Source organism: Vidua chalybeata, chromosome 1, assembly GCF_026979565.1.
Source record: "Vidua chalybeata isolate OUT-0048 chromosome 1, bVidCha1 merged haplotype, whole genome shotgun sequence".
Lineage (NCBI taxonomy): Eukaryota > Metazoa > Chordata > Aves > Passeriformes > Viduidae > Vidua > Vidua chalybeata.
In genome coordinates this window covers 58900024-58916653 of record NC_071530.1, presented here as the reverse complement: position 1 = coordinate 58916653, position 16630 = coordinate 58900024, and the positions used below count along the sequence as shown (strand labels likewise).

Genomic DNA, 16630 nt, shown 5'->3' with positions numbered 1-16630 from the left:
TGAAGATCTAGCACATCAATTTCTGTCCCTGACACACTATTTGTATCTACTACACCTAGTCCTCATTAAAAAAGTTCTTTCCTTCTTCCCTAATCAGAAGACTGATACTTTCTACTATGATTTTTCTCTCTCTCCTTTTCTTTTAGTCTTGCACAGATAGCAAGCATTAAGGTTTTCTGTACAATAACAGCAAGATCACTCCTGATTAAGAGTGAGACGCCCAGTTTTCAAAATTCCAGATAAAAACTGGAAAAGTAAATAAGATGAGTATGACCATTTTGAAGTCATTCTTTATTCTCTTACCTTTCCTCTCCCGTTCTCCTTCAACCCATACTGGCCAACCTCCTACAGCAATGCAGAAATCCAGAAAAAAAGAAGGAAACAGACCAGCATAACAGAGGAGAAGCTTGCAGATGTTGACAGTATAGCATATTATAGCATGAAAGGAGACAGAACTACTTAAAATGAGAATGCATTTTCAAGAGAACAAGCTATGGCAACTTCAACCCATGCTAACTTCCACAGTGAAGAGTCTAGGAAAATACTCTGTAGGTTGTATAGATAAAATGACAAAAGGGAAAATAAATTTCAAAAAAGTAATTCAATACTCCCTGGAAAAAACAGGAAAACTGCTCCACTTCTGCCCAAATCAAAAGAATGGAAAATTTTCTGATATCCCAAACTGTTGATTATGAGCAGAACTGATGCAGGACTACCTAACTTAGGGCTGAAGGAAATCAGATGAAAGGAAATGGAAGGAATCTGGCTTTTAATTAAGATGAAGATCAAAAGAAAAGCAGTCCTTGCAAAATACCATTTCCATACACTGCATTAAAAAGAACATAGGTAAAGGCAGATTTTTGAAGATATCCTGATGAGTAATTTTATGAGCAAAACAGTAAAAATAAGTGCAAGCATCAACAGTTTCACCGACGTTACAAAAAATTATACACTGAAATTATTTATATTCAGATAGGATATTAAGGCTGTTCTATGCTGAGTTTATTTCATTAAGGTCACTTTTAAGCTGACTCTCACTGTCCAAGCTGAAAGGTTTCTGACAGATTGAATGATTACAACAAATGCTGACTTTGATCAAAACTCCTATGAAATAAACTTTTTGGGAATCCAATTTGAAAGTTCCAACTTTTTCATTTAAATTAAGGTATATGCAAGTCTAAAAAATCCAAAACATTTTTACAGAATGTGATTATACTTTTATAAAAACTGTAGAGAGATAATTTACTTTCATATGAAAATGAGCACATTCAGAAACACAGCTCTAAAAAGACTGAACTTTCCCTCTTCCACAGGATATTTTTACAGGACTTTTAAAACGATTGATATAAAAGCTGATTTTTTTTTTCAGATATATTCAGACACATAAAAACATACCTCGTATTCCTTCCTGCAGACCTTTAAAACATCATTTTTTGCAGAAGCCTGAAAGACAGATAAATTTCTCCATTTGTAGTAGAAAATGATAAATCATGTTGCAAAATAACCTTTAAATTAACTGCAATAACAATGGATTCATGATCTATTAAAATGTTCCTTTAAGAACCTAAAGAATCCTAAAGAAAGCTTTAAGAAAAAATAGCAGACACCATGACTGTTAAGATGACATTTAATGAAAAACCAAACCCTCATATTTCTGCACGAAGTTAGCTGATAGCAGAAGCACACAAAGCAACTTAGGTTTTGTGAAAGGTCTGCCAGATTGCAGATCACAGGAAGCATTTATGAAACGGAAGAGCTTGAGCATAAAGATCTCCCCATTTTCCCTGCTGATTAATAACTTGTGTGTCGTTTTCCACTCTCTTCCCTCTTATATGTTCATTTCTATGGTTCCTATTGTTAAACTGAGTTGCAGAAATTCTCCCTGCAAACTGCAAATCCCTTTGTTCTACACAAAATCTTGTGCTCCTTTTTCATAGGACAGATATTCAAAACTATAATAACTACTAACACATTACTTCCCCCTCCAGTAATTTAAAACACTTGGGTAAAGTCTGTCCTCAGACCTGTTATATCACTGCCTTCAAAATGACCCCAAAATCCCCTCAATTTTCAAGGATCAAAATTAAAATCCAAATATTTCCCATTATCCCTAATATTTAGCAGGTATTTAGATTTTAGAATAAATGAAAAAAAATAGTAAATGTTTCAACCAGAGTCTGCTAAAGTACAAAATATAGCTAAGATTCTGAAAGAACAGTCTGCAATCAAACAATACAACATCTGATTTAGAGAATAATGAGAAACAATGTAACAATCATGAGATTAAATTAATAGAATTTAAGAAGACTGCAATAAACAGAAATGTCTTTATCAGGTCTGGAGACATTTAAGCATTAGGACATATTTGAAAACATGGCTTAAAATGCATTTGAGAGTAAACACACATCTTCTTTTCTGAAGATCAAAAGTATCCAGTTTACTCACTCATCTCTCTCCCACACTACTCTGTACTCACTGCTCATCTCTTGCCACATAGTTTAAACCCTGTGCTTTTGGGTCAAAGTAGAATTTTTTTTTAATGACAGCAGTTTGCAGTAGGCTGCTTGGTCAAGATTAAGACTACACAGGCAACATTCACAAATATGAATATTAAATACATCTGTGCTCCACAAATGAATTACAAGGATGATGATAAACACAAATATGCTCCTAGATTTTGAAGATATTTTTAAAGCCACAAACACATATTTAGGGGAAAAAAAAATCACTAAATGCTTCACCACAGATTTTTAATAAAAAGGTCATTGCTAAATTTACAAATTATGCTTAAAACTGTTACTTGACAAAAGCACTGGCTCTATTAACACCAAAAAAAACCCTTTTCTTTTATCTGATGAACAAAAACCTCTTTGAAGAGGCACAAAAATCTGTTTGGGGCTGTAACCACAATGTTGTATCACTAAACCTGACACTACAAAAAAAAAAAAAAGCTTAGGATCAGCCATGTGTTGCCTTTCACTCAAGATTATTTTAAAGTAACAACTTTTATGTAGAGACTGTGACAAAAAGTGAGAAGTAAGCTTAGCATAACCAAAGAGAGCTGCAGAATCAGCCTGGATTCAGTCAGTAGGGTGAAAGCCTTACCTGCTTACACGCCTGACGACACTCCACAGTAATAGCCAGCTCACAGCAGCCTAAACCAACCCACCCATCAGACTTCTTCCAAACTCCTTGGGAAATAAGATGACAGACTTTAAATTAGAGTAGAAAGAGAAACTATGCCATCCTTTTCCCTTCCCTCTACTTTTCAAATTTGATAATCCTGTTCTCATTCAAGAATACAGATTACATTTTATTGGAATTCCAAACCAACTTCAAGCAAAAACCACAAGTCTGTGTTTTCATAAATGCTGAAACTAGCAATTAATGAAGTACCTTCCACACATTGAGGATAAAGATGCTTTACGTAAACTGCTTTATATGTTCAATGGAAATACCAGATTTTGATAATCTATCTAATCTGATATATAAGACAACAAAAAACATCAGGAAAAATATCTCATTACAGCATCATCTCTTACAGATACACCCTGTTGTTTGTTCCAATAGCACATTTCTCTACCAACTTTGCCAATGCAGGAAATGTTCCGTGTTCTTTCTCCAAACTTCCTGTGGTGTTTTTGGTCTGGATTGAGTTAAATCTCTTCAGCTGAGCTGGCATGGGGCTATGTTCTGGAGTTCTGACTAAAACAGTGTCGATAACATAGGGATGTTTTATTTACTGCAAATAGAGGAAGCATCCATGTCTTTTCTGTTTTTCATAGGGGCTCAAAGATAGGCTGGCAGTGCACAAGAGGTCAGGAAGGGACACTGCCAGGACAGCTGAGCCCAGCTAACATTCCATACCACATGGCACCATGCTCAGCAGTAAAAGCTGGGGGTTGAGGATGGCAGGGGCTGCCCCTGCTTGAGGACTGGCTGTGTATCAGTTGGTTGGTGGTAAGCAATTATTTTCTTTTTGCTTTACTTGTTTTTCTTGGGTTTGGGTTTTTTTCCTCCTTTCTTTCTTGTTCTTCCTTCCATTTTTAAATTAGAAACTGTCTTTATCCCAACCCATGGGTTTTCTCACTGCTGCCCTCTGATTCTCCCCTCTCCCACTAATGGGAAAATGAGCAAACACTGTGTGGTAATTAGCAGCCTACTGGGGTTAATCCACAACACTTTCTCTGTCATTTATTTCCCCAGCAACATGGTTTCATAGCAAGAACTACTGCCAATAGAACTTTCCCATCTCCTTGTCTCTCTTAATCCATTTATTTCACTGTTTGCATGATCGTCATTTCTTACCACAAGGTTACATAGAAATATAGTAAGAAGCAAATTGTTGCCATTAGATGCTTCATCCTCTTAAATTAATAATAAATACAGATTTTCTAATGTTTTCCAAACACCATAAATAAAATTTTAAAATGCATTCCTGTACCTATTTTTCCTGTAACCTTAAAGACAGAAATAAAGGGAAGGTCTGATCTATGCAGCTGCTCAGCAGCTGTGACAAACTTGTTACATTCCTTTTCTTAGGACAGGAGGTAGAATTATTTAACTCAAATGAACCACTCATTTTCGTTACGAATATTTAAAAAGTAAAGCAGTACTTTATTAAATATATAAATCATATTCTTTATGTAGAAATAAAAAAGCAGAAAGCAGAAGAACCAGTAAGTTAATTTTTAAAAATTCTCTTAAGCCTATTGGAAATACCTATTTAGAAGAGCCACATGGGGTGTCCAGCTTTGAAAAAGGGAAGTGAAAGAGCTAGGTGTAAGATCTTAAATTTAAATGCTACAGAAACACTTGAAAAAAAGTGTTGGAAAAAAAGGAATAAAAAATAATTGCAATCAATGGAAAACAATGGCCAACCAGTATTTATAATGAAGAGAATTGCCTTTTAAACACATTTGATTTGCCTTACAAACCCAGGTGGCATAGAAAGTTTGCCAAGTTTGCCAGCATCTGTCTTTCATGACATTCCAATGGGTAAATTAAGAAAATGTGCTAATGGCAAATTTATAGAGGAGCAAAATCTGCACAAAGCAAAATGAACACATTCCCTATGGACATTAAAATATGCATAACAGTTATTAAAATACAAATTAAAAGCTTAAAGCTTAATGCTTGATGCAAGTAAGGTAGCAGCATTGCTCAGCAGGTGAAGGGAAGTGAGGGGCAAAGCTGCACTACAGCTTCTGGTTGTAGGCTGTATTCTGTCAGTTTGACCATCTGAATGGTTCAGACCCTCTGCAGGCCAATGATCCATAGGTCCTTCTGGAGACTCTCAAAATCCTCTTGACATCTATTCAGAGCATTGCCTCAGCTTTCCAATTCACACTAGCTGTGAAGGTCACTAACAACTGCAAATACAGCTCACCTTTCACTTCCACAACTGGGGTGCAGAATTAGTTTTTCAGAGGTTAAGCATCTTTTTGATGGATGTGTGCTGTAGTGCACACATCAATAGCTTGCAATCAGTGCTCAGGAATCTGGAATTCAGGTCTTCCTACATATGTATAGTTAATGGCCAAATCAACCACTCACTGTACTCTGTTTTAGGCATAAAATAACACATCAGTAATTTCTGCATAAATTCCTGTGTGAGGATTCCTTTCAATCAGAACAGTAATGTTTGGTAGAACACTTATTAGTAGGATTGATAACGTAAGGCATAAGCAATCTAAAAAAAACATCAAAGAAACATCATGTGCAATATGAAAAAAAGATTTCCAGAAATCTCTGCTGCAATAACTAGCTGTATCCAGGAGAAACACATAGTAAATACAGCTGGACAGCTTCAGGAGCAGTGTCACCAATGAGCAGTCACCACTGAGTAATTAGTCATCCATATTTTGTACAATACAGGGCCTGTGGTTTCAGACATACTGGAACTAAACGGTGATAAAAGAATGAAACAAGCTACAAATACACACCAAATTAAGAAGGCTGATAATTTTCAGCTGTTGTTAATGTTTTCTTGGCAAGTGGCCCTCTCTCCAGGTTATATCCAGCCAGCAGACAAGCTTGTGAATAAATTCATGTCACACTCTCAAGAAACATTGAACTTCAGTCTTAATACAGTAACTTATAAATTAATTTTGTCATCAAGGAGTTGTGTGCATTTCTAAATGAAAATACACCTTCAGTGCACAATTAATTGACTGGAGCCCACAGTTAGGATAATTCATCACATTCATCTGTACCATACAGATTCCTGAGCCATAACAAATCATCTAGTTGCCTAACACAAACTCCTAGCCTGCCCTCATATACGTTCCAGCTCCTTAATCACTTTACAGTGGCTCTTTGCTGAACTTGCTCCAGAATGTTCATAGTTTTCTCGTCCAAAACTGGACACAGTATCCCTGACATTTTCACTGATGCAGTCTGGATGCTGCTGGTCTTCTTTGTTACCAGGGCACATTCCTGGATCATGTTTCACTTGCTGGTCACCAGGATTCCCAGGTACCTTTCTACCAAGCTGCTTTCCAGCTGGCCAAGCCTCCTGCATGCTGTGGAGCATGGGGCCTTCGTCAGGTGCAGGACTTTGCATTTCCCTTTCTGTAATTTCATAAGGTCTGCCTATTCCTTTGGTTAATCAACATCCCTGTGAATGGCAGCACAACCATCTGGTCTAGCAACCTCTCCTTTCACTTTTGCATGACTGGCGAATACACTGAGGGTGAACTCTTTCCCATCATTAATGAAGATGTTAAATAGGACTAGACCCAGCATCAACCCTTGGGATTCCAGCCTACAGCTGCACTCTGTGATGCTGATCAAACCTTCTGGCACAGCAATTTGGCCAGTTTTCACTTCACCGCCACTGCTCACTTATCCAGCTCACACTTCATCAGTTTGTGTATAACCAAGTCATAAAAAATAGCGGTGAAATCCTTACTGAAGCTGAGATACATAACATGCACTGCATTCCCCTCATCTAAAAAGGCAGTCATTTCATCATAGGGGGTCATCAGGTTGGTTAAGCACAGTTTCCCCTTCATATATCCATGCTTACTATAGAGTATAACATTCTTGTTCTTCATGTGTCTGGAAATTGTTTGCAGGAAGATCTGCTCCATTACCTTCCGAGGGTTTGAGGTGAAACTGTCCAAGCCTGGAGTTCTTCAGGTCCTCCCTTAGTTTTAGTTCTCATTATCCTCTTTTAATTCTGTTGATATTTTTTTTTTCTTTATACCTTTTAAAGTTTTGTGCCTGCTTTGCCCCTACAGTGTTTTCTCCTAATCCTTATCTCACCCCATGAGTTTTCTTTCCCCCCTCTGCTTAACTACAGCAGAGGAAAATGAATAAATGATTTCTTGTGAGTGAACTGGCATTTGGCCAGCTTCAACCTGTCACACTTTCTAAATCCACTTCTAACAAGCAGTTTGGTTCATAATCTGAGCCCCTTCACTTAAATTGCTTGCCTAATTCTTACTATCTCCCTGTGTTACTCAGTTTTTGTTCAAATTATGCTGCATCTAAAGTCATAATTATCAACCATTTTGTAGATCAGGTTAAGGTGTAACAAAATAAAAAAACCCAAAAAATCTTGAAAAGAAAGAAATGCTGATATTTCCCTGATTTGTCACAGAAGAACATGTTTAATTATACAAATATATTAAATATTTTTAACTAGGAAAACTATTAATAAAATGCACAAGTGACTCATTATATACTAGAGGAAACTTAACAACACACAGTTTATATTAGATGCATAATGGAAGTTAAACTATCATGAAATTGATAGGTACAGGTGGCAGATACAATATCAAAACAGACAGAGGGTGAAAAAGCAACATGATTCAATAATCAACTGGTATTTCTTACCTGGCAAAGAAGAATTTATACAACCCCACACTTCTCTCTGAAAAGTAAAAATGCAATTATGCAAAAGAAAGTCTACAGAATAAGAGAGTTTATAGCAGACTCAAACCAGCAATTTCAGCATTTTTTCACTGGGGCTGCTATGCACAGACTATGGAATCAATAGCAGCATTTTTGCAGGTGTAGAACATAATGTAGTTATCTAGAATACACAAGCTAGTCAACTCTCTCCATCAGTGTTTACAGAAATAAACGGCAACTTAAACAAAGAACAAGATTTGTCTAGGACTAAGACCTGTGGAGAAGCTCACTGCCCTGGCATTCATTCCCACCAGCTTAAAAATATCCTAAACACACAAAACCACACAGAAAACAAATTTTTAAAAGTGTTTCAATCACACTGACACAGCAAACCATATTGTCACACAGCGACACATCTATCTATCTATCTATCTATCTATCTATCTATCTATCTATCTATCTATCTATCATCACGGGAACTTATGACTTTCCGAAGTTGTAATGAATCTGTATTTAATCTAACACTATCCTCCTCTGTATCTGTGGAGGTTTTCTACCTAGACAAGAGTCAAAGCAGGATCAAACAAAGATGGTAAAGAGCTGCTACTTCTCCAAGTTCCATCCCTTTGATTCAGTTAATTTCCTTTAGGGTCTTTTCCAAACTAAATGAACCTATGAATCAAAGAAAAAAAAAATCACCTCTTGTGTTGACAGTTACTTTTTAAATTAATACCAGGCAATACACTCCCTATCATATTCCTTGAAGGAATACATACAACACAATGTCTGTAACCAGTGCTTGAGAATATTGACCATCTGATTAAATCTAAACCCATCTGCTCACCAGTGAAATGGCACTAGAGCACCTGTCCAACAAGACAAGAGATATCTGAGAACAACAAATAAGGTTGTTGAATGGTTAGCTATTTTATGTATCTAGATATTACCAGTTCAGTGATATTAATTTAAGATCCACACTGGACAGCTGACTTGTCATTTATAAAGATAGTAATTGGGAGTTATAAAAACCATTGTGTCATTTTCCCCCTTTCAGATAATCTCCAATCCTGTCTTATCAGAAGCAGTTCTCTACTGTGCAGATAAGATTCTACTCATCAGCGAATGAAAGATAAAGAAAACTGGTACCAAACCAAATGCTATTCATCACTTCAATAAGTTTTCATGACAGGTTTTACTCATACCAGGAGCTGTCTATAACCTTCTGAGACCTTAGAACTATTGACCCCAGAAACAAAAAACCAAAGGAATTTGACACACAGAAAAAATCTATAAGCAAACACAATCCTGTGAAGTTGCTGATTAAATGTTATTCCTAGATTTACTGCTCCTACTCATTCCTCACTTGAGCTGAGTTTTAGGCTCACTTGGGCTGAGTTTTAGCTGAGCTATGTTTTAGGCTTGCTGCAAACAGTATTGATACTGTTCAGAAGTAACAGAAATTACCAGAAGAAAGCAGGCATTTCTGACTGCAAAAAGGTGCCAAAAGATAAGACTCTAAAATTTACAATCTGAATGACCATACTTATCTATTCCCTGATTATACTGTCCTTAGAAGATGCAGCAGATTACACTATTTTTTTAGTGAAACTAAAGAAATTTAGTGACACTACAGAACTTTCAGGAAACAATAATCTCACTTATCCAATAAAAGCATTACTTCAGTTTCTCAGGTAAGGCCATAAACAATTTGGTGCAGCTATCAGGGCCTTCTTGTCTTAGCCCAAGACTTCATGGCTTTGTGCCACACATTTTGAAAGGTACAAGCTAATTTAAGTCACTACCATTAACATCCAAGTGACAATCACCCAGCACAAGTATTTATAACATAGGTAAGATTTTCATTGTATTTTATAGCTTATACATGCCACCTTATTGCAAGTAACATAATTTATGATGGCTTTACAAAAAAAAAATCTTACTTTGAGGTTAAAGCTCATTTGAAGAGCTTTTCTAGCAAGCCTTACCATTGATTCTGGACAATATTCAGGTGCTCGCTGCAGTAAGTGCTTCAAACGGGAGTCACTCTTAGAAGACAAAATCTGTTAGAAACAAAACACATCTTAAAACATAGAGAATGTAATGGCACATCAAATACTTTTTTCAATTTATTTCACTGGTTTTAGTTTCTCTAATATCTACTCTGACTACTTTGCCTAACAGTTAGTATGAACAGAATTCAAATTTAAGATTTCTTTCTATGTATTTGTAGTTTCTCAAATATTTTTCACTTTTTATAGATACACAATTTTTTCTGTTTAGAAGAAATGAGAATTTCCTCCTCAAACATTTCAATCAAAATGTTTCTACTGAATGTGGAAGGGCAATGTTAACAAGAGGATTTCTGCTGCACACTATACAACTCTATTTACTTAACCTTCTGCTACATGTTACATGACCTTAAGCAATTAAAATTCAGAAAAACCCTGAAACAAGTAATTTCTGTGGAAGAAGGCCGAACAAAACCGAGACTAGTTAAAGACACAATCAAAACTAACAAGGGAATGCATAATACCCACAGGCAAACTGAAAACCCAGGAGGTCGCTGGATGGAATACAACTGCGGATGTTGAAGATGTTGTTCCTTTAGCAGTCTAAAAAAGGTTTACTTATAAATTAAAACAAGAAACTGGTCAACAAGAGGAATGGAAAGAGACCTATTAATGTGTGATATGAAAATGGAAGTATTTTATATATAACTGAAACAGATGAATTTCAGAAGCAAAAATACATTACAGTTCTATTCTAAATTTGTTCTACTCTAACACTATAAACTATCAGTTCTATTCTAACATGATAAATCTATTGAAAGAAAATCAAGAGAACAACACCATTTGTTTCAGAAATGAGAGCAAAAAAAGAACTGTATTAGTATTTTGACTCTTCTGAGGTCATAGAACAATAAAATAATTCAGGTTAGAAGGGATCTTAAAAGATCATTTATTTCAAATTCATGCTTAAAGAAGGGTAAACTACGAGACCAGACCATGGTGTCCATCTGCTTATTCTTTCCATCCGTCTAGGTCCCTCTGGATGACAGTCCTACCATTAAGATTATCAACACTTCCTTTCAGCTTCATATGGCCTGAAAACTCAAAGAGTTGCCTTGTCCAGGTTGTTAACAAAGATGTTAAACAGGACAGGTGCCAGGGCAGACCCCTTTGGTATTCCACGTCTTATTAGCCTGCAGGCAAAGTAGGACCCACTAACCTCTATCTCTGAGCCTTATTTTACAACCATTTTTTTACTCATCTAATTGCCCATTCCTCAAAGCCATATGATCCTCAAATGAATACAAATACATTGAGTGAATTAATGTTTAAAAATTTGCTACAGACAACACAAATGACATCCACACCTCTCCCCTCATCCAGAAAATCCATCCTTATTATCAAACCAGGTTGGCCAGGAATGATTTACTGACACTAAATCACACACTGCCTTCAGCAACAGCTTTACGTTTTTCCTTCTTCAGCCTTTAACTACTGCCATAAAATGTCTTGTTGCCCTTGACTTCCTCTACAAGTCTCAATTTCAGCTGAGCTTTGTCTTTCCCTATACAACCTTACTTGCCTTCGCAAAAGGTCTAAATTCTTCTTGTAAGACATTTCCCTGATTCTACACTCTCTATACAATATCTTTTCTGCACCAAAGCTTGTTAATGACGTCTCTGTTTAAATGAATCAGATTCTTGGAACATTAAGGTGTTTTCCTGGGAGCAGGGACAGACAGTCCTTATGCTTGGAGAAGGATATGGATAGATTCCTCTGGAACAGTATAAAGATAAATGTTGCCAGGAAACTTTTCACAATGAAACTTCTCAGAAATAAATTTAGGGGAAAAAAAGTCAACTGAAGAAAGAGAGGCCCGCTTATTCCTTGCTACAGTATCTGACACGTTTGATCAAATAATCATGAAAAGGAGATGATACTAAAGCGAAGAGTGAAGTAATACTTATTAGGAATGCAAAATAATTAGGTGTTTGAATCATTTTAGTTGACAAACATAGCTGTAATCCACATTCTCTTTTTCAAAAGTCTCACAGTAGCTGATTTACTGGTTAGTAGAATTCCTTACCCTTAATCAAGCCTTCTTCCTTAACTGCCAGGATCCAGGGCAACATCACTGGGTGTCCCGTGCCTTTCACCCTAGTCCCTGGGCTCCCAGGCAAGGCCTCCCTCAATACCATTGCCAGTGTCTGTATAGATGTGCAGACAATGGGTAACAGTCTGAGGGTCAAAAAAACCTTGTGATTCCTGCAACATCCTAGATCTGAGTCCCTGAAAACCAAATGACCTTAGCCAGAAAGTCTCCTCTGCAGGAGAGTGCCTCCATGCCCTGCAGAAGGGAGTGTTTCTCCTGGTGGTATTGTTTACAATCTGCTGGTTAGGCCAAGATGGCTCCTCAGCAAATCGTTCCTCCTCATCTGCTCCAAGGCAAGTACATATCCAAAGACAGCCATGAAACTTCTTCCTCCTGTCAGCTGCACAAAATAGTTAAGTTACAGAAGATGAAAACCAGTAAAATAACAGCAGACAGTTCCTTCAGTCAGCCTGTTGCATCGTATGAAAGGATCACACAGAAAATGATGCCACTAGCCTGATGTGAGGTAGCTAAGCCAGATACTTATAGCATACTTTGATGGGCACCAGTCTTGCTTCAGACTTTTTCTAGACCTCTCACTACTAAGACTCTGGATATGCTGATTATCTGAGTGGAGAGAGATCATCCAATGAAGCCAGATCAGAGTATCTTACAAAACCCACAGAAAACTATTTAATAATTAGAACCAGAATAGCAGAATTAGGATGGAATTTGACAGTAAAAAGCTGGCAGCCTTTCATAAAGAGTCAATATGATAAAGTGAAAACTTCAAACCAATGAAACACAAGAAAGAAATGGGAAGATGGTTCCAAATGCTGTATCACTGCAGCTGCTAAATTCACCAATTTTTTTTTTATATATACAGGAATGGATATCTTTCTCTTATATCCAAGTTTGAACACAATTTTTAAGACTGAGTACCACACTTTTTTTAATAATGCCATGTATAGTTTTGCTTACCTGCATTAAAAGAGATAAACTTATGCTGCAAGGGCTGCAGTAATTATTATAGGAATTGAGAGAATATCTTATGCAAAGAGACTGTAAGACTTTTCCTTGTTTGAGCTAACAATACAAAAGCTGAAAGAAGATTTGGTTGTATTCTCTAGATATATCAGGGAGGGAAAAGTACAATTTAAAGTGGAAGTTTTGTTAGTACAGAGATAAATATAAACTTAATCATAACCAGGTTTATTGCTCAAACAGTCCCAAAGTGAGCAATGAAAACAAGAAAAGAGGGCAAGTATGATCTAAGAACAAAACTTTAATATAAAAATTGTGTGTATATCGATGTAAGTTTTACTGATGTAAAATTCTTACGCAGATGAATAAATGTAACTACATACACACCCAAAGCTGTACAAATTACTACCCACAGGTATAAATCTAAACATAAGTTATGGAAAAATACTTTTCAAGCTTGAATTCAGAACAAACAGTGTTATGAATAGAGTAAGTGAGCAGATTTTTGCTGCATTTACAAAGCCAAAATCATAATGAGATGCTTATTGGACAAACAAGAACCTGAAGGAAGAAAGAATAATACCAGTAACTTGTTCTTCAGTTTGAACTCCCCAGAACTTAGAAACACGTAAGATTCATAAATTCTGTAAAATACCTTCAGACCTCTAATTTCCCAATGTGCTTATCACTTCTTGACCAAATTGTGGCCTCAGGTTGGTATTTCTATTTCTCCTCAACTTCAGCAGAACCCATTTTCCACTACTGAAGGAAAGAGGACTATGGTTCTAAAACTTCCAAGTTTTCATTTCGATACCATTACATCTCACAATTCACACACAGCCTCCAGAGAGAGGATTGTTAGCTTATGAACTTAATGTTGCTATATCATTGTTTAAAGGCAGAATTTCAACTCTGATGGAGTTAAATTTAAAACAAGCTTACCTGTTCACAGACATCACGGCACATTAAATTGTCCTTTGCATGGTAACAACAAGACAAGCCTATGGAAAAGTAGGGAGAGGGAAAAAGATACTTAAAGATTTGAAACACTTAACCATCATTACTGAACACAAGTACACACTTGATGTTCTATCAGGACAATCTTCTGGCCCACATATGACTGTGGGAAACATTCCTTCCCGAAAGGCAAAAAATGAACAAGAGAAAGTTTTGTTCTGAAAATTATGAAGATCCTTACAAGAAGTCTCACAGTTACCTTTGAACACCCACTGCCACCAAAATGAGATCTCACTCCCTTTCTGTCTCTAGTCACATTTCTGCTACTTAACTTGCACTAGCTTGTCACATGAAATTATTTCATGAGACAATTTAATTTATTAACTCAGGGGAAACATAAAAAAGAATAAATATGAAAAAGTAAACAAAAAACCCACCAAAAATCTCTGTAGAGAATATGTGCCTTTGTAAATTGAATCATCTCACAAAATCTGAGAAGTGCAAGAATCAGTTAGGAACAGAAATCAGACCAGGGGTCTCTTTTCACATAGCTGCTCATTGAATTCTCTGTTCTAAAAACCTTGGAACAAAACTGTAAATTGTTTCACTAGTGATGGATGATTAAGACAGGATTTGCCTGACTGGATGGAAGTCACAGAACAAACATAGATATGAACACATCAGGAGTTAAAAAAAAAACCCAAAAAACAACTGAAGCACTGAGAACTCACAAAAGACCGAAGACTAAAGCAGCATTTTTAGAATTATACTTTGCTGTGCTTTGTACCCCCTACCATTCAAATATTTTGTTCATTCACGGTTAAGCTTGGCAAATATAAAATGAATTGAACAGTGCTTTAATATCCATTTTCATCCTCATTTTCCTGTGTTCTTCAGTGTTTTAGAAAACAGACAGAGGTGTCCTTCAAAGCTTTTACTTCCACACACATATTCATTTAATGATTATAGATTTCTGCTGAGATGCATCTGAACTATGTATTACACTGGTACAACAACAACAAAAGTCTTTTTCACAATACCTTACCAAACAGATTTTGACTGAATCATCAAGAAGGAACTTGGACATGAATTCCTTGCAATATTAGTAGGTTTATCAATGGAAAGTTGGGCCAGAGTCTGTCGTATTTCATTCCGCTAGTTTTTTACTGTCTCCCTCCTAGAACTAAGCCTCACTAGAAACCAAAACTACAGAACAACAACTAAATGTCCATAAATGTCTTAGTGACTGCAGTCTTCTGATTTAAAATATTACATGTTTTGTAGTTTCCATTCCTATGACAACGAAGTCATCTATGTATTAAAGGGTGTTTTCCAATATCTGTCTTAAGCTGCCTTCTTTTTCCACCACTCTTTTTTTGGTCCTGTCAGGAAGTTACAGACACATAGATTCCTAAAACGGTTTGGGTTGGAAGAGACCTTAAAAATAAACTAGTTCCAAGCCCCCTGCCATGGGCAGGGACACTTTCCAGTAGACCAGACTGCTTAGAGCCCCATACAGACTCGTTTGAACACATCCAGGAATGGAGCATCCATCCTCTGGGAAACCTGGACATGACTGGCATTCTGGGCTGCAAGCACACATTGCCAAGACATCTGCTATCACAGCTGTAATGTGTGGAGCTCTTTTACTGCTATCCTTCTCTTTATTAAACGTCTTGCACCCACTTTTTAAAATACTCGATACCTTGTTCGATACCAGTCTTCTACTGAAAACAAGGAATAGGAGCCCTGGAACACACAGCCTGATCTGACACTGCATCAGGTTTTACCCATTTAGACCATTCCAAGCCACAATCCTGGGAATTCATCCGCAGGCAGCGTGACAGCCGAAGGCACACATCCCGGCCCCGAGGCACGGAACCCGCTGAGGTAGACGAGGAGGTCTATGCCCGTCACGCTGCCGGGTGGGATGCCGGAGATCCGGCCGCTATGCAGGCTATGGAAATGCCTCTCCCCGGCTCCGGTCCTGACCGCAGGGATTCCGGCGGGCGCTCTCCCTCCCTGGGGAGCCGGCGCAGGCACCAGCCTGGACCGGCACCGGGACGGCGCTGCTGCCGCTTCCTGGGCGCGGGGCAGGGTCCCCCCTCTTCCCCGGCTCCCGCATCCCGTCCCGACAGCGGCCGGGCAAGAGAGTCCCGCGGCGCCGCGACACCGCCCCTGCGCCATGTTGTAGAGAGGGACCCGCGGAGCCACCTCCCCTCACTCCCTCCCCCGCGGTCACTACTCACCGGCCGCCGCGGGGCATAACAGCGGGGCCGCCGCCAGGCACAGGAGGGCCCAGAGCCACCGAGCGGCTGCCGCCGCCATGGCCGGGTCTCGAACCCGCGCCTACCCCGCCCGGCGCCCCCCGGCCGACGCACGGAAGGACAGACACACGGACGGAGGGATGGAGGGACGGGCGGATCAGCCGAGAGCGCCCCCTCCCGCCAACCCCGCGCCACCGCCCGCCGCGCCCATTGGCTGAACCGTCCCGGCAGGCCCCGCCCCATTGGCTGTGGCGCACCGCCAGGCCCCGCCCCCGCGAGGCCGCCGCGGACATTCCAGCGGTTCTGTGCTTGGAGGGCCGCAGGCGTCCCGCCACCTTCATTCTCCCCGGCCAATGGAGGGGCAAGGCCATGCCCGGAGGGAGGATTCGAGCTCTGTCTGAAAAGAGGACTAAGGAGAGGAGAAGGGGGCACAGACTCGGTTGATTTATTTCTATTTTTAT

General features: G+C 38.5%; 1 protein-coding gene across 2 annotated transcripts in view; it reads right to left on the bottom strand.

Annotated features, from left to right (window-relative positions):
• The window catches only part of RECK (reversion inducing cysteine rich protein with kazal motifs), a 44763-nt gene extending 28496 nt beyond the window's left edge, over nucleotides 1-16267 (bottom strand). The window contains exons 1-6 of one of the 2 annotated variants that reach the window (XM_053955358.1): nucleotides 16152-16267; nucleotides 13888-13946; nucleotides 9846-9920; nucleotides 7843-7879; nucleotides 3106-3191; nucleotides 1396-1443 (exon numbers count right to left, since the gene is read on the bottom strand). In XM_053955358.1, the coding sequence (XP_053811333.1) occupies nucleotides 1396-1443; nucleotides 3106-3191; nucleotides 7843-7879; nucleotides 9846-9920; nucleotides 13888-13946; nucleotides 16152-16230 (384 nt within the window). In that variant the 5' untranslated portion in view covers nucleotides 16231-16267. Of the gene's footprint in view, nucleotides 1-1395; nucleotides 1444-3105; nucleotides 3192-7842; nucleotides 7880-9845; nucleotides 9921-11955; nucleotides 11991-13887; nucleotides 13947-16151 lie in introns of those variants that run through there. The other variant, XM_053955367.1, reaches the window with a different exon arrangement.
• Nucleotides 16268-16630: the final 363 nt, after the last annotated feature.